An 18,889-nucleotide genomic window follows, 5' to 3' on the forward strand; every position below is an offset into this window, starting at 1 on the left:
CTTTGATTTTTATCTCAGTGGTGGTGTGTGACAAAAAATTATAATATAATCGTATGAGGCAACATTATAAAATTATAAAATAGAATTATATAATAAAATGAAATTATAAAATAATTATATGTGGCACCACAGGGGAACTCCCAGTGCTCCGCCCTAACGGCCAGATCTCAGTGCATAGGGTATAGTACATCTTTGTAACCCCCCTTGTTTAATCAAATGGTATTGACGTACGATGAATAAACTCTTCCAGGTTCGCCGACAAATTTCGGTTCCTGACGTTCTATATCTTAGAGGAAGGTGTGCGGTGCCTACGTGAACACCTGTCAGCTTGAAATTTGTTATAATTTCGAAACCACACGATACAAGTTTGGTCTTTGCATCTTAACGATAGCGTTTAACTGTCGAAGTTACTTTGCACAGTATATTGTCTCATTGTTGTTGTTGTCTCTGGGGTGGCACGATTCTCATTCCATACGTTTGACGCGTTCCTATGTCGCGATTATCATCTTAAAACTATATCTATTCTTGATTATATATTTTTTTCATTGTGTGCTTCCTCATAAGACAACCCCTAACCAAGATCCACAGTGGTAAGCAATTTTCTAAGGTTGCATGACAGACATGGAATTTAAAACTAGGAAATATGAGAGTAACACTGGAATAATGTAAACTGATAATCACTTTGGACTCAATTTTTCTTTTCTGCTTGAACTAAGAATTTATCAACGACATCGGTCATTTATGCCTGTACAAAATCAATTTTTCAGTTTGAGTAGAATATTACTTTTCTGCACTAGCACTGAGTAGCCTGGTATTTTGAGTTTACAATTACAAACCCTGATTTGATCCATTTTTTTGACCAGAGGATTTATTTTGTTTTGATTAAAAAATACAATAGAGATCATATAATATGAAAGTTGTATGTAGATATTAGTATTAATTAGTAGGAACAAAATTCCCTTAAATGTAACATCAAAACATAAAGTACGAAATCATGCATAAAAATGTGCACCTCACATTGTTTTCTTGGGCATTATGTTGGAAATATAAATATTCCATTATTCTATCCAAATAATCACCAAATAATATTCTAAAGAGCTAAAGTAAGTTGGTTGCATTGATGTCAAATCCAGGTTATGTTTTTTGATAAGGTTAGGTTATTGAAAAAAGTGTTAGGTGTGAATTATTTTTGTTATTGTTGTACAACAGAATGGTTAGGGACAGCTAACCTAATCATACTTTATGAAACTGCTGAATTGGGTGATATTTCCCCATCCACTAGAGTTGTCAAATATACTATGGGGACTGATATTGAGAAAATGAAGAAATTATGAACAAAAACTACTTGGCATTATTATAGTAAAAGGTGCTAATATCAACTTACAATTAGCCTTCATTGTGTTATTCCAAAATTAGTTTGTCTTAGTTTTTAAGCAAACATTTATAATTCATATACTGCTCAAACACACAATCTCCAATTCTGAAACAATATTCTTGTTTTATTTGATTTGTTCTTGTTTGAAACCATTTCTAATAGCTTTATTGACTCATACTATTTCTAACCCAAGAAATGAATTGTCATATTTGGTATTTTTATGAATATATAGATTGGAAAGTGGGGGAGTTGAAGGGTGCATGTTAGAATGGATGAAGGATAACATGATCAGAGAAAGGTGACTAGTGGAGTACCATAGGGCTTGGTACTGGCACTAGTGATGTTATTGTATGTCTGTGATATGATGAATGTATTATGTGCCTCACTTCATTGTTATTGACAGTGTGGTTGGGGTCAAAGTGACCATATGGAAGGGGTGGCTGAATGAGTATTAAGGATGTGGGTGTCTACTTTGTCACAGTCTCCTCCCCATGTAAAGGGAAAAGGGCCTTTGTTATATTTACCTAGTTGTATCTTATGGGAAGGGGAGCTACACTTGTGGTGTCCTGCCTTTGTATCTCACAGTGTCTAGTTTGCTCTTAAATTTGTGTATGAATTTTGCACACACTATTGTTTCATCCATTTTGTTCCAAGTGTCCACCACTCTATGTGGAAAACTGTTCTTCTTCAGATCTTTTCTATAACTATCCTTTTTGAGTTTCTTTCCATGTTCTCTTGTGTTTCTCTTGTCCCAATATAGTAAGTCCTCTCTATCAAGTATTTCTATGCCTTTCATGATTCTATAGATGGTCAGTAAGTCACCTATCTTCTTTGTTCCAAAGTCAGTAACCTCAATTAAACTGGTCTCTCTTCATATGACAAGTTTGAAAGTGCTGGGGCCATTTTCCTGGTTGCTCTCTGTATTCTTTCAATTTTCTTTATATTCTTTTTGGTATTGGGTGACCATAATGTCACAGCATACTCCAGTCTAGGCCATATTAATGTGACTAATATTTTTTTTAATAATTTCTTTGTCCAAATAGGTAAATGCCACTTTTATTGATCTTAGCAAGTTATAGGAGTCTCCAATGATTTTGTTTATTTGTTTATCAGAGGACAGGTCATTTGAGATAATTACTCCCACGTCTTTTTCAGATCCCACTCTCTTTACCTCCTTAGTTCCAATTTTATATTGTCCTGATATTCTTTTTTTTTTTTTTTTTTTTTACTTTTTCTGAACTCCATTATGCTACATTTCTGAATGGTGAAGTCCAGTTTCCACTTCTGACACCATTTCCAAACCTTGTTCAGGTCTCTCTGTAGTGATATGCAGTCCATTTTGGTTTTCACTTTCCTCAACAATTTAGCATTGTCTATATACTGTAGAAGCTCATGTAACATTCCACATCATCATCCATGTCATTCACGTAAATAGCAAACAGTATTGGAACCAATACTGATCCTTGTGGGACTCCACTAATCACCTCCTTCCAACCTGGATACTTTTCCCTGAGTACTACTTTCATTTTTCTACCATGCAGGAAATCCTCCATTCAGTTTAGTAGGTTACCTTGTATCCCTCGTATGTTTTCCAATTTTTTAAATAATTTTTTGTGTGGTACTTTGTTGAAGGCTTTTTGTAAGTGTAGGAAAGCACAATCAGCCCATCTATCCCTTTCTTGTATTATATCTATTAGTCTTGAGTAAAAACAGATTAAATTTGAGGTACATGATCTTCCCTGTCTGAATCCAAAATATTCTTGAGTTTATAATATTGTTTTTTTCCAGGTGTTTTACCCATCTATTCTTGATAATTTTCTCACACATTTTGGCTACAGTTTCTTTCTTCCTCTCTGCACACTTTTACATATTCATTTCTATAGTTCATGTATATTTGCCATTTCCCAGATTTTTATATTTTCTCCATCTTTTCCAAACTTTGTCTCTTCTTTCACCTCTGCATCATCTATTGAACCAGCATTTAACATACACCCTCTCTTGTTTCTGTCTTGGTACGCACCTATTCACTCCATATTAGATTTCCATCAAGATTGCCCATTTCTCTTCCACTTTTATCTCTTCAATGTACCAATGTGTATGCATGGATCAGTGTATTGGTACAGTATCCAGTTTTATCCTCTAAGCTAAATGAAATTTCCTGGCATTAGCCATGAATTATAATTGGTGGTGTTATGCCATAGTGGGATAAGAGAAACTAAATTTGTTTCACCTTGATATATTTTGTCAGGTCCAGTTGATTTATGTAATTTACATCTTGTTTTGAATATGTAATTTTGAGTTATATTTATTTGAATAAGAATGTGCAGGCCACCTGCAAAAAAATTAGTTCAGCATCAAGGAAATAGTGTTACGTGCTTACTGGTAAATGCTGATAAGAAATATACTCTCAAAAGAGGTGACAGCAAAGGATTTCTAAACATAACACCTTAGAATCACATTGTGTACTATAGTGACTGGGCAAGCCATAGGAACTATGGTGGTCAAGGTCTGTGAACTTGGGTATATATATTTAAAAATGTATCACTTATATAGATAAATACATGATTTTAAAGAACTCTTTGTTACACTGTGGAACACAGTTATTGATATGATCATCATCCTATTATCACTGGTCTCTTGAGGAGCCCCATTGTTCCTGGGAAACTTGCAGCTGCCACCAGATTGGCCCATAAGCAACTCAAGGAAGAAATATTGTATTGTCTGAGTATAACCAATGTGGGGGAATGTAAGGTGTTCAATGTCCTCTGTGTGGTGGTTGCATCTGGGACAATTACTTTTTGTAGCGAGGCCTATTTGACACTGGCACTGTCCCAGTGGTGGATGGTGACCTGAATGCAAGTGTGTTAGTGTGGTTCTTGCTTCTGTTGGGAGGGATTTTTATGTATGTGGATGATTGTGTATTTACCTAGTTGTATTTTGCGGGAAGGGGAGCTATGCTCGTGGTGTCCTGCCATCGTATCTCGCAGTGTCTAGTTTGCTTTTAAACTCATGAATGGTTTTTGCGCATATTATTTCATTATCCAGTTTGTTCCAAGTGTCCAAAACTCTATGTGGAAAACTGTTTTTCTTCAGTTCTCTTCTTTAGCTATGTTTTTTTATTTTCTTTCCATGTCCTCTTGTGTTTCTCTTGTCCCAGTAAAGTAAGTCCTCTCTATCGAGTATCTCTGTGCCTTTCATGTGTGTGTGTATATGTGTGTTGGAATATGGAATTTGGTGGTTTGTCTTCAAGAGCTTGTTTTGTGATTTGAATGTTTATGTATTTATGTGTGTATGTATTGTGTGGTACAGGTGGTAGAAATGTAAATGATTTTGCTAGAATTGTAATTACTTTGTCAAGATTGTAGAACAAGTCAAGAAAACTATATTGCAATTCCCTGTAGTGTGGGAGTCAATTGAGAACAAATGGTGTAGATGACATAAAGTTTGCTGTAAATATAATAAAGTAATAATTGTAGACTTGAGTTTCACAGAGTGGAAAGCTGCAACTTGTGAATGCTAGGAATGAAAACCAAAGGGATGGTTTTATTCTCATATTAGGGCATCATTATGTTGTATTTGTGGAGGAAGGTTAGTAATTTGGTGTTTTTATGATATCACTGATTATATGCAAGGTGAAGAGGTCTGGTTGTTTTGTAAATAACACTGTGTTATGGGTCTGGAAAGACAATTAGTCTAGAAATGAATGAAAAATGTAAATATGTGATCTTTGTCAAATATTACGATCATGATTATAAAATAATAATTTGTTTTTATTTCTTTGGCAGCTTTGATTGGAACAGGTGCAAATAAGCTGCACATGGTGGCTGATAATACAATCTTTCTCATGATGGCCCACTCAGGAGAGAAACCTTTTCATTGTGAGCTGTGTGACACTTCTTTCTCAGAAGAAGACAGCCTAAATAAGCACATGAAGACCCACAGTAGACCAAAAACTTTACAGTGTAAACTGTGTGATGCTGCTTTCCCAAGAAGAGCTGATCTCAAGAAGCATAAGAGGGTCCATACAGGAGAAAGACCTTTCCAATGTGAGGTTTGTGACACTTCTTTCTCTGAAAAGGGTTGTCTCAATCGACATATGAGAATTCACACAGGAGAGAAGCCTTTCCATTGTGAACTGTGTGGTGCAGCATTCTCACGAAAAGGTCATCTGAGTCGACATGAAAGGATCCACACTGGAGAGAAGCCTTACCAGTGTGTGCTCTGTGGTGCTGCTTTCTCAGAAAAAGGGACTCTCAATCAACACATGAACTTTCACACCGGAGAGAAGCCTTTCCAATGTGGACTGTGTGATGCTGCTTTCTCAGATAGAAGTTCCTTCAGTCGACATGTCAGGAGTCACACTGGAGAGAAGCCTTTCCAATGTGAGATGTGTAATGCAGCCTTCTTACAGAAAGGCGATCTCAATCAACACAGAAGGATCCACACTGGAGAGAAGCCTTTCCAATGTGGCCTGTGTGATTCTGCTTTCTCACGAAAAAGTATTCTCACTCAGCATATGAAGACCCACACAGGAGAGAAGCCTTTCCAGTGTGAGCTCTGTGTTGAAGCTATCTCGCAAAAAGATCATCTCAGTGATCATATGAAGATCCACAGAGGAGATAAACCTTTCCAGTGTGAGTTCTGTGAAGCTACTTTCTCACATAAAGGTAATTTCACTCGGCATTTGCAGATTCACAGTGGAGAGAAGCCTTTCCACTGTGAGGTGTGTAATGCTGCTTTCACACGAGAGGGTCATTTCAATCGCCACATGCGGATTCACACTGGAGAAAAACCTTGCCACTGTGAGCTATGTGTGGCTGCTTTCTTAGACAGTAGTGATCTCAAAAAACACATGGTCGTTCACACTAAGAAGAAGCCCTAAGCATAAAATTTATGTATATAACTATAATAAGTATTGCATTGTTAACTTGGAAACTTGTATGAAGTATTATGAGGAACAGTTGGAAGAACTGTATTGGTTGAGTAATAATGGTGCTCAAGTTTTATCAAATAAGATTTATGTAGTAAATATGTCTTTCCCCCCCCCCCAAACTAATCTGACCCTTTATACAAAGTGAAGTAGCTGGATATGAGAAAGAGCAACCCTTTATCACTTTCATTTCTTTCCATTGACAGGAAAATGGAACTACTTTACTTTTTATTTTTAGTTCATCTTCAGTTTACTCATTTCCTGAAATTGGTCATGGACACTAATAATGGAACTACTTTACTTAGTAGTATTTTTAGTTCATCTCCAGATTACTCATTTCATGGAATAGGTCACGGACACTAAACAATTCTCTCACTGTCACCCATATTTTCCCATGGTCAACATTTTGACCACAGCCTATATTGCTTCATTCACCCCATCTATCCACCTCTTCCTTTATGTACCCATTGGTTTCACTCCCAGTATAGTAACATGATTAGACCATCTCAAGCTGGCCACTTCTTCTTCCAATGCCATCCATACCTATCATATTGTGAGTTCTTATACTTATGTAGGGCTACACAACCCTGAAAATAGATACAGCTTAGATAACACGTTTTTAGAAAAGTCTGAGTGCGAGAGGGACTTGGGAGGTCTGGTGAGTCCGGACCTTAAAAGTAGGAAGCAGTGCATTAGCACCAGAAATAAAGCTAACAGAGCATTAGGTATCATTGCTAGGACGGTAACAAATTGAAGTGCATAGGTAATTATTAAACTCCAGCGATAGACCCATCCTTGACTATGAGATACAGTTTTGGTCTCCGTCCTACAGAATGGACATCAATTCACTAGAATCAGTACAGAAAAGAATGACCAAAATGATACATGGACTCAGAAATTTGCCATATGAAGAGAGGCTTAGGCACCTTAACTTACACTCTTTGGAAAGACGCAGAGTGCAGGGTGATCTAATAGAAGTGTTCAAGTGGATCAAAGGTTATAACAAGGGTGATGCAAACAGGGTCATCATAATAAAACAGGGCAGGAGTCGCAGTAATGGGTATAAACTGGACAAATTTAGATTTAAGAAGGAAATAGGCAAGAATTGGTTTACTAATAGGGTGGTCGATGAATGGAACAAAGTAACCATGTAGTAAGTGCTGAAACTATCAGTTGTTTTAAAAGATGATTAGACAACTTTATGAATGGGGATGACAGGTGGTGATGGATACGGAGCTGCCTAGTAGGCCTTATGGTCTCTTGCAATCTCCTTTATTCTTATGTTCCTATGTCATATTACTTTCATACAGGGTACTCAAGCATCACATTTCAGACGAATCCATGCATTCATGACTCACATTTTTCCTCCATACAACACAACCATTGCTCTATACATTCCTTTCAGTACTTCCACCGATATCCTTTTGTTTCTCCATTCAGTACTCAAGGTGTGACTCCCACATTCTATGGGCAATCTCATATTTCTGTTTTCATTTACTGTATCATCCCAAATAGTATCTGGAACTCATTACTTGCTCAATTCCCTCTCTATTAAAATACACATCAATCTGTTGCCCTTAGGTATCTCCTTAACCATAACCATATAACCAAAGAAAACATTGGGAGATCTGTAGAAAACTAAAATGAATAAATAGATAAATGATGGTGATAAAACACCCGGGTTTGAATGGTTGGCATTCAAGAATTTCTAAAGAAATAAATATTAAATCGCTATACATGCACCATACATTGATTGATAAAATAGAACTATCACGGCCAGAGATGTAGGAAAATTGGAAATAGGCAAGGTGTATTTATATATACAGAAAGGGTGAGAACCAGAGGCCACACAACAGCTGGGGGTGTGCCAATTCAATTTTTTGCCGATGCTGATGCCAATGCCAATTCCTATTTACCATTAGTTGCGGATGCCAATACTGATGCCGAGTCCTAATCACTCTTAGTTGCCGATGCTGATTCCATTTTATATAATTTTAGTATATCAGTTTTTAATATAAAGTAATTAAACTGATTTTTACTTGCTTTATAACCTATGTAGATTTATACACTCCAGTCATTCAGCTGTTGGATGCTAATTGAATGAACTTGATGAAGTTCTTATTGCTTGACCACTTTATGATTATCACTGTATGATTTTATTATTTTCTATTGGTTGAAAAAGAGGTAAAAAATGATCTGTTTCATAGGTTTTGATGTAACTATTAACAGAGAAGAACTATTAATCCAAAAAGCATAAAGATGTATTGTTATGTATTTACTTGTCAAAATACATAAAAAAAGAAATTCTTTATAAATGATTCATTTGGCTATAAATTGCTGCAGAGTAAGTGGGAGTAAATCCATCTACCAGTTTTTTGCACTTATAAGTCCATGGACGTATAGATGATTTACTATTGGCTATGGCCATTAAAAAAAAAGGTTGATTTTATATAAATACAAAAATAAGATTAGAAATTAATATAATTTGCTCTGACATTTACTCCAATTTGTGCTGCTATTTCAAAAGTTTCTCCAGTCGTACGTTCTTGTGTCTGCAGATTTTATCACCCCTGCATAAGATTTTCGAAACGTGTGTTATGATACTAGATGGCAGTGTAGGCTTACCACCACCACAGCATATTCCTAGCCACCTCATTCCCTACAGTTCTACAGTTGTAATCTGTGTGAAAATAAAAGCAATGATTATTTGGTAGTGGTATCTCATATAGTACATAATATATTGCATGGCCCTATACAGTACAACCACCAGAACAATGAATAATAGGTGAATTACTGAATTGGCATTGGCATTGGCAAAATCTAAAAGGAATTAGTAACATCCAAATTGGATGTTTTTTCACTCTAGCTGTCACTACAGTACATACATTTAATGTAGTAGATAGGAACAGTGTTGCAAACTGCATTGTCAATAAATGGAATAGGCTCCCAGCAAATGTGAATGAATGTAATATAGCTCGGTTTTAAAACTTGTATAATTTTTGTAATCATCCTACCTTGTTATGGGCCTAAAGATCACCTGCTGGCATATTTTTTTAATTGTAATTCATTTTATCCCTCCTAGACTCTGCCCAGTGCACCTTGACAAACTCGCCATTCTGCATGAACGCTCCTGTGATCCTGCTATTAGAACAGTAACATCCAGAAGCACGAGGCCAGGGGTTTCCAAATGGTGGGTTATGACCCTGAAAAGGGTCATGGAGGGACCAACTGTATGTACATTCAGCCACACAGACCTACATATCAATTTGCTTGTATAGAAATTCAAATAGAGATTGACCTCTCATTAACGGACGTTAATTAGCTGTATTTACGGTGTTTTTGCTGTGTTTTCGGTGTTTTTGGTGCTGTTGTTTAGTGCTGTGCAATCACTATGCCACCCAAAAACCACTCCAAATCAATGGATTATTCACATCAATGGACGCCGTTACCCACCTTTTAGTCCGTTAATGAGAGGTAGTACTTTACATCCTTCTCATTATAAAGGTGGTGGTCATGGTAGGTTTCGTAATACTAAAAGGAAAAATTTGGGAAATCCTGCACTAGGACACCATTTCTCTTGTTATACCATCCATATATTAGACATCCACAGCTATATTACACTCTCCTACCTAAACACCACCACAAACATTTAATGATATTTACTGCCCAATCTCTCTCAATTTATATCCATAAAACTTTGCTGCCTCAAATACTTTTACCTTTAGTCCATGCACCCTCATTTTACACCATTTATACATAGTGGACCATATTACATCCACAATTCACAGTATGAAGCTCGAAACAGTTTTGTTTACTTGTTTTATAGATTTAATTTCTCAAGAATGTGGAAATAAAAAATTCCTAAGAATAAATCTTGCTGATAAGTGAAAGTTTTATTACAAAACCTACAATATTGTTCAAATCTAATAGTAAACATAGTGATACAGTATATATCTGTCACTCTGCCTGAGTAAACACAAGGAAGGATATACTGGTACTTCCCAGTTATTGTTGATGGGTTCATGGAAATTGTGACTTGAGATGACATGACAATAAACAAAATCACTTGCACTGAACACAAGATTCATGGTCCTTAAATAATTTAACAAAGAAATCCTCCATGAAAAATACATGAATTCACAATGGTAACTGGCCCCAAGGGGATACTTTAACAATAGAACTAAATCGAGAGTTCATTATGACGAAGTCAAAGACAACCTTAGTAGACACACCAACCCAAACTTCATATAAAACATTCACCAATGTGGAACTAGTCAGTACCACACCACTACCACACAGAGGAAACAACTGAAGTGATTGTAAGAAAATAGAAAAGTAAAAATAATATATTGGGTTAAGGAGACCTTAATGGATACAATAAATAATACACCGTACTTCCAAAATGATAGTGACCTTCAATCAACTAAAACTTACTAAGATATAAAGTAGAGACATACTAACCATACCTAGGTGTCTACTTAACCACACTAGAAAACAATGTCACTATCTAGAAGTTGTGTGTGCTCATTGCTTGGTCCTTGCACATAGTACCCCATTGTTATGGGCCTAAAGATCACCTGCTGGCATATTTTTTTAATTGTAATTCATTTTATCCCTCCTAGACTCTGCCCAGTGCACCTTGACAAACTCGCCATTCTGCATGAACGCTCCTGTGATCCTGCTATTAGAACAGTAACATCCAGAAGCACGAGGCCAGGGGTTTCCAAATGGTGGGTTATGACCCTGAAAAGGGTCATGGAGGGTCCAACTGTATGTACATTCAGCCACACAGACCTACATATCAATTTGCTTGTATAGAAATTCAAATAGAGATTGACCTCTCATTAACGGACGTTAATTAGCTGTATTTACGGTGTTTTTGCTGTGTTTTCGGTGTTTTTGGTGCTGTTGTTTAGTGCTGTGCAATCACTATGCCACCCAAAAACCACTCCAAATCAATGGATTATTCACATCAATGGACACCGTTACCCCCCTTTTAGTCCGTTGATGAGAGGTAGTACTTTACATCCTTCTCATTATAAAGGTGGTGGTCATGGTAGGTTTCGTAATACTAAAAGGGAAAAATTTGGGAAATCCTGCACTAGGACACCATTTAACTTGTTATACCATCCATATATTAGACATCCACAGCTATATTACACTCTCCTACCTAAACACCACCACAAACATTTAATGATATTTACTGCCCAATCTCTCACAATTTATATCCATAAAACTTTGCTGCCTCAAATACTTTTACCTTTAGTCCATGCACCCTCATTTTACACCATTTATACATAGTGGACCATATTACATCCACAATTCACAGTATGAAGCTCGAAACAGTTTTGTTTACTTGTTTTATAGATTTAATTTCTCAAGAATGTGGAAATAAAAAATTCCTAAGAATAAATCTTGCTGATAAGTGAAAGTTTTATTACAAAACCTACAATATTGTTCAAATCTAATAGTAAACATAGTGATACAGTTAATATCTGTCACTGTGCCTGAGTAAACACAAGGAAGGATATACTGGTACTTCCCAGTTATTGTTGATGGGTTCATGGAAATTGTGACTTGAGATGACATGACAATAAACAAAATCACTTGCACTGAACACAAGATTCATGGTCCTTAAATAATTTAACAAAGAAATCCTCCATGAAAAATACATGAATTCACAATGGTAACTGGCCCCAAGGGGATACTTTAACAATAGAACTAAATCGAGAGCTCATTATGACGAAGTCAAAGACAACCTTAGTAGACACACCAACCCAAACTTCATATAAAACATTCACCAATGTGGAACTAGTCAGTACCACACCACTACCACACAGAGGAAACAACTGAAGTGATTGTAAGAAAATAGAAAAGTAAAAATAATATATTGGGTTAAGGAGACCTTAATGGATACAATAAATAATACACCGTACTTCCAAAATGATAGTGACCTTCAATCAACTAAAACTTACTAAGATATAAAGTAGAGACATACTAACCATACCTAGGTGTCTACTTAACCACACTAGAAAACAATGTCACTATCTAGAAGTTGTGTGTGCTCATTGCTTGGTCCTTGCACATAGTACCCCATTCACCCAGCCAAATATACAAGTTGGATCAAAGTCCATACTCAGATTGTACATTACACTAATTTGAAAAATAAACCTTTGTCCTAGAATCTTCAGTTTCTTGGAAGACAAGTACGAAGCCATGATGATCAGACCTGAAGTCACAGAAAAATTTTAAATCCACCAGACAGAAGTAAGTTGAAAGGTGATATGATACGATAATATGTTCACATTCACAACAATCCAGTCTAGTGCGTTGGTGAGTTACTACATCCCATCACTCACTGCCCTTTCTTCTATTTCCTCCTGTCCTTGTTCCACACACCATCTTTGCACACCTTATTACTCCCAACTTGAACCATCCCCATTCCTCCTCCACTCCTAGTTCTACTCTATACTTCACTCTCTCCCACTCCTCTCTCAGCTTCTTTTTGTACTCCTTTTCTTTCTAATTTAAGCAATTCACTCTAAGTACCTCCCTATCTTCTACCCTTTTCCTCTTTCTCCATCTATCATCCACTCTCAACTTACCTTCCACCAAAAATATAATATTCCCCCACTCTCTTCCTTTAGAACATGTATATCCTTAACTCTTCCTACTATACTCCTGGTTACCACTATATAGTCCATTAACGCTCTATCTGCCACCCTTCCATCCACCACCCTCTCCCATGTGTACCTATGCTTGACTTTCTTCCTAAACACTGTATTTGCTATCATCAACTCTCTTTCGAGACACATCTCCACCATCAACTCTCCACTACAATTTTTTCCTGGAACTCCATACTTCCCAATCACTCCGTCTATTGGTTCATTTCCTACCCTAGCATTAAGGTCTCCAAATACAGGTACATTGACATTTCTCCCTAATCCCTCTATGCATTCATTTAAGTCCATCCAAAAAGCCTCCCCTTCCTCTATACTCTTCTCACTACCAGGCCCATATGCACTTACAAAAACCCATATCTCCCTTCCCAGCTTCACCTTCATCCACATTAACCTTGAAGAAACCTTCCACTCCACTCCACGCTTACCTATCTCTTTACTTACTAGTATAGCCACCCCTTCTCTCCCTCGTCCTCTCTTCACTCCAGAGAACCTTCCAAACTCACACTCGCCCCTCCCTTTCAATTTAGTTTCACTCAATGCCAACACATCCATCTTTCTTCTCACAAACATTCTACCTATCTCTTCCCTTTTATTCTCATCTGTACCACATCCACACACATTGAAAGACTCAAACCTTAGGGTACTAGTTGGAAAACTCCTAGACCCTCTTATGCCTTTACTTTTTTCAGGAATGTCCCCTTTGGGGCTCCAGGTAGCAAGATTCCTAGTCCTTTCCCCGTCCCGTTGTTTTGTCGCCTCGTACGACTCAATTGGGAAGACTTGGCAGAATTCTTTTCCCCCAACCACAGGATTAAGCGAAAAAAAAAAAAATATGAATATTCAGAGACATGGTACAAGGCATGATGTGTGGCTCTGGTCCATAGGCCCCACATAGACCTAAAGTATCAACTGCATGCTGCTTTATCACAATAACATGCAGCCAATACTTCAGACGGGGTATTGGCTGCATGTTAATACACACACACACACACACACACACACACACACACACACACACACACACACACACACACACACACACACACACACACACACACACACACACACAACTTGCTAAGATCAATAAAAGTGGCATTTGCATACTTGCATGAAGACATGATAAAAAAATATTGGTTACATTGATAAGGCCTAGACTAGAGTATGCGGCGACATTGTGGTTCCCCAGTACCAAAAAGAATATAAAGAAAATAGAAAGAATCCAAAGAGCAGCTACAAAAATGGCACCTGCACTTGCAAACCCATCATACGAGAAGAGATTGGCTAAACTGGAGTTACCGACACAGGAGCAAAGAAGAGAGAGAGGTGACCTATTGACCATCTACAGAATCATGAAAGGCACAGAGATACTTGATAGAGAGGACTTACTTAACTTGGACAAGAGAAACACAAGAGGACATGGAAAGAAAAAAAAAAAAAAACATAGCTATAGAAGAGAACTGAAGAAAAACAGTTTTCCACATAGAGTTTTGGACACTTGGAACAAACTGGATAATGAAATAGTATGCGCAAAAACCATTCATGAGTTTAAAAGGAAACTAGACACTGCGAGATAAAGGCGGGACACCACAAGCATAGCTCCCCTTCCCGCAAAATACAAATAGGTAAACACACACACACGCGCGCGCGCGCGCGGCTCGGTGGCGGATTGGTAAAGCACTGGCTTCACAAGCCAGAGAACCGGGGTTCGATTCCCCAGCCGGGCGGAGATAAGTTGGGTCTGTCTCCTTTCACGTGTAACCCCTGTTCACCTAGCAGTGAGTAGGTACGGGACGTTAGTCAAGGAGTTGTGACCTTGCTGTCCCGGTGTGTGGTGTGTGAGTGGTCTCAGACCTACCCAGAGATCGGCAAATAATGAGCTCTGAGCTCACTGCCGTAGGGTGGTGTCTGGCTGTCTCGACAGAGACTGTAGCAGATCCGAGGTGAAGACACACACACACACACACACACACACACACACACACACACACACACACACACACACACACACACACACACACACTTCAACGAATGGACGGCTTAGAAGACGTTCTGAAGAAAAGTGAAGTCTGTGGATCCCAACGCAAAGAGAAGTGCCTAGTGTTTTTGCAGGGTGGGGGGGAAATTGCTCGTGGAGTAGTGGGAACGTAGGGAAAGAGGAAAAGGGGAGGGATTACTGAGGGAAATGGAAGGAAATGAGGAGGGAGTAGACTTTGACCAGCCAGACAAGCGGAAGGTAAACAAAAGACTTAGCGAAGATCAAATGTCTAATAAAAATGTAAAGATTAGAAGTATAGAGAGGAGCAATACAGAAGAAAGTGACGAGAGTATGTTCCAGGGATTTAAAGAGGGTGGGGGGGACACAACCCCCCCCCCCGACTGATAAGACTGGAGGAGAGAGTTGATAAGGTGATCGAGGACTTGGAGCGTAAGTTAGGTAACGTAGACTCCATTTTTAAAAGAATTGAAAGGTTGGAACAACTAGAGAAGGCTAACAGAAACTTAACTGAAGAAATAGAGGACCTAAAAAGACAGTTAGGAAATGTAAAGGAGGAGAATGAGAAATTGAAGAAGAATAGTAATGAAAACAGAGAGAAACTAGCTACAGAAGCTAAAAATTGGAGAATAACTCAAGAAGGGAATAAGGTTTCATTCACTGACATAGTCAAACAGCAATTGAAAGAACATAATGAAGACTCAGTTATTAAAGTGATGAGACAGAAGGAGAATATAGTAAGAGAATTAGCTGACAAAAAGAAATGTATAATTATATTAGGAATGGAAGAGAAACATAACCCAGATAGAACTGCAAGAATCAAGGAGGAAAATGAAAGAGTGAGCAGTTTACTAAAATTAGTCCAGGAAGATGAACCAGAAATTATAAAGGAAATTGAGGAAAAATTCAGACTCGGAAAATATAGTACAGATAAGACCAGACCAATTAAGATTAAATTCAGGTCACAAACAACAGCAGAGAAAATTCTATCCAAGACAGGGAAACTAGCAACAAATGATCAATATAAAAAGGTATGGATAAAAAGAGAAATGAATAAGGAGGAAAGAGAGGCAGAAAAGCAGAAAAGAATTGAAGCTAAGGCAAAAAACGAGGAAAGAACGGAGTCAGAGAAAGAGAGATTCTATTGGAGAGTAGTGAACATGAAAATAAAGCAGTTCGACATACTAAAGAAAAACATAAGGGAAACAGAGAATACAATGGAAGTGGCAGAAAACTAAGAGTGTCTTACACAAATATAGATGGATTGATAACAGGATTGAATGAACTGAATGATTATTTGAAAGAAAAAGAACCGGACATAATGGGAATTGTAGAAACAAAATTAAAAGGCCCACTACCACCCAACAGTGTAGGACATGATACATACAATTATTGGATTAGAAACAGAGAGAAAAAACAAGGGGGTGGAGTTATGTTCCTGACTAAGAAGGATATAATAGTGAAAGGTGTCATATATGGAAAGAATACAGTAGAGATGATTATGATAGAAGTGGAAGACCGAGATAAGAAGAGCAGAAAATTTGTGATCAATTATGTGCCTCCGAAAACAGCCTCATGGGAGGAGAGTGAACATAAAACTATGTTAGAGGACACAAAGATAGCATTAACTAAAATAATGGAAGACGGAGGAAGAATAGTTATGATGGGCGACTTTAATTGCAAAGAAATCTGCTGGGAAGAAATGACAGTAAAGAGTGGTGATGACTCATGGGGAAATGCTCTACTTGAGATGATTACTGACCATTCAATGACACAATGGATACAAGAGAACACTAGGTATAGAAATGAAGAAGAACCATCGAGGCTAGACTTAATAATTACATCTGAACCTAGAATAGTGGACAAGATTGAATATAAAACACCAATAGGTAAAAGTGACCACATATTGATTGAACTGGAACTTAATGAAGAAAAATATATGAAAAGAAATGAACAATATAGAAAAGGAAGAATGATGTATGAAAAAACAAACTTTGATAAAATAAGAGAATTCTTCCAACAAGAAAACTGGGAAGAAATATACAAAGAAGAAACAACAGTGGAAGAGAAATGGAATATTTTGACAAAAATTTACAAAAAAGGAGTGGAAAAGTATGTCCCAAGACAAAAACAAGAAAAAGAATATGTAAAATGCTGGTACAACAAAAGTTGTAGGGAGTTAAAGGACAAAAGAGACAAAGCCTGGAACAGATGGAAAAAACACAGAAGACCTGAAAAATGGAAAATATATACTGGTTATAGAAATGAATATGTACAAAAGTGCAGAGAGAAAAAAAGAAAATATGAAAAAGATGTTATAGAAAAGTGTAAAGATCAACCAAAACTATTCTACAGATTTGTAAACAATAAACTGAAAAACAAACAAGACTTAGAGAAATTAAGACAAGGAGGAGTTGAATACACTGAGGAAATGGAAATGGCAGAAATTATGAACAAACATTTTAAATCAGTGTTTACAAGGGAAAATATACAACCTGAAGAGATTGAGTGGAAGGAAAAAGTCCCCCCTATGGAAGAAATAGAAGTAACAAAGAATGAAATATTGACACACTTGGGTAATTTTGATGTCAGAAAATCGCATGGGCCAGATGAAATAGCAAACTGGATTCTGAAAGAATGCAGGAATGAACTGGCAGACAAAATACATAGCATAATAAGCAGTTCCTTAAAAGAAGGAAAAGTTCCAGAAGATTGGAAAAAAGCAAATATAGTACCTATATATAAAGGAGGAAATAAAGAAGAACCTACCAACTATAGACCAGTCTCTCTAACAAGTACAATAGCAAAAATATGTGAAAGAATTATCAAAAGTAGATGGGTAAAATACTTGGAAAAAAACAACGTACTAAATCCAAGGCAATTTGGATTCAGACAAGGACGATCATGCGTCACCAATTTAATATGTTTCTATTCAAGGCTAATAGATATAATACAAGAAAGAGATGGATGGGCTGATTGTGCATTTCTAGACCTAAAAAAAGCTTTTGACAAAGTACCACATAAGAAGTTGCTTAAGAAATTAGAATATGAAGGAGGAATACAAGGTAAATTGCTAAATTGGATGGAAGACTTTTTGCAAGAAAGAAAAATGAGAGTAGTGATAAGAGATCAGCACTCAAAATGGAATGAAGTAATAAGCGGTGTCCCGCAGGGAACAGTTCTGGCCCCAATAATGTTTGCTATATATATTAATGATATGGATGAAGGAATTGAAAGCTATATGAGCTTCTTTGCAGATGATGCAAAATTACTGAAAAGAGTGAAAACTGAAGAAGATTGTGAATCACTACAGAGAGATCTAAATAAAGTACAAGAATGGAGTAGGAAGTGGGAGATGGAGTTCAATACAAAAAAGTGTAGTATAATGGAATTTGGAAAAAGCAAAAACAGAATAACAGGATCATATAATTTGGGAGAAGAAGGAATAAAAAGAGTAGAAAATGAGAGGGACCTGGGAGTCATTGTTATGAATAATATGTCACCTGAGAAACATATAAATAAGATTATTGGAGAAACTTATAATTTAATAAGAACAATCAAAGTGGCATTTACATACCTGGATGAAGAAATGGTGAGGAAAATCCTAATCACCCTGATAAGACCAAGATTAGAATATGCAGCAACGATATGGTCACCAAGTACAAAAAAATGTATAAAAAAACTTGAAAGAATACAAAGAGCAATTACAAAACTGGCACCAACACTCTCAAAACTATCATATGAAGAGAGACTACAAAAACTTAAACTACAGACACTAGAGCAAAGAAGAGAGAGAGGAGATTTGATAGCCATTTACAGAATCATGAAAGGCATAGAAATTACTGATAGAGAGAATCTGATAAAATGGGATGACAGAAATACAAGAGGACACGGAAAGAAAATAAAAA

General features: G+C 37.0%; 1 protein-coding gene across 4 annotated transcripts; it reads left to right on the top strand.

Annotated features, from left to right (window-relative positions):
- Positions 1-314: 314 nt before the first annotated feature.
- Positions 315-10,177, top strand: LOC143031497 (uncharacterized). 4 transcript variants are annotated; one of them, XM_076195419.1, is made up of 3 exons: positions 315-590; positions 4,852-4,963; positions 5,161-10,177. In XM_076195419.1, the coding sequence occupies exon 3, from the start codon at positions 5,193-5,195 to the stop codon at positions 6,255-6,257; it is 1,065 nt and encodes a 354-aa protein (XP_076051534.1). In that variant the 5' UTR covers positions 315-590; positions 4,852-4,963; positions 5,161-5,192; the 3' UTR covers positions 6,258-10,177. The 4 variants fall into 4 exon arrangements, with proteins under 4 accessions (XP_076051534.1, XP_076051532.1, XP_076051535.1 ...); XM_076195420.1 differs by lacking the exon at positions 4,852-4,963 and having other exon boundaries at positions 321-590; positions 5,161-6,042; positions 9,388-10,177; XM_076195417.1 differs by lacking the exon at positions 4,852-4,963 and having other exon boundaries at positions 318-590.
- Positions 10,178-18,889: the final 8,712 nt, after the last annotated feature.

This window comes from Oratosquilla oratoria, chromosome 12, assembly GCF_046742065.1.
Source record: "Oratosquilla oratoria isolate Oo_2021 chromosome 12, ASM4674206v1, whole genome shotgun sequence".
Taxonomy (NCBI): Eukaryota; Metazoa; Arthropoda; class Malacostraca; order Stomatopoda; family Squillidae; genus Oratosquilla; species Oratosquilla oratoria.

Coding starts and splice junctions, on each gene's coding strand:
- LOC143031497 (XM_076195419.1), top strand. CDS start 5,193: ATGGTGGCTGATAATACAATCTTTCTCATGATGGCCCACTCAGGAGAG.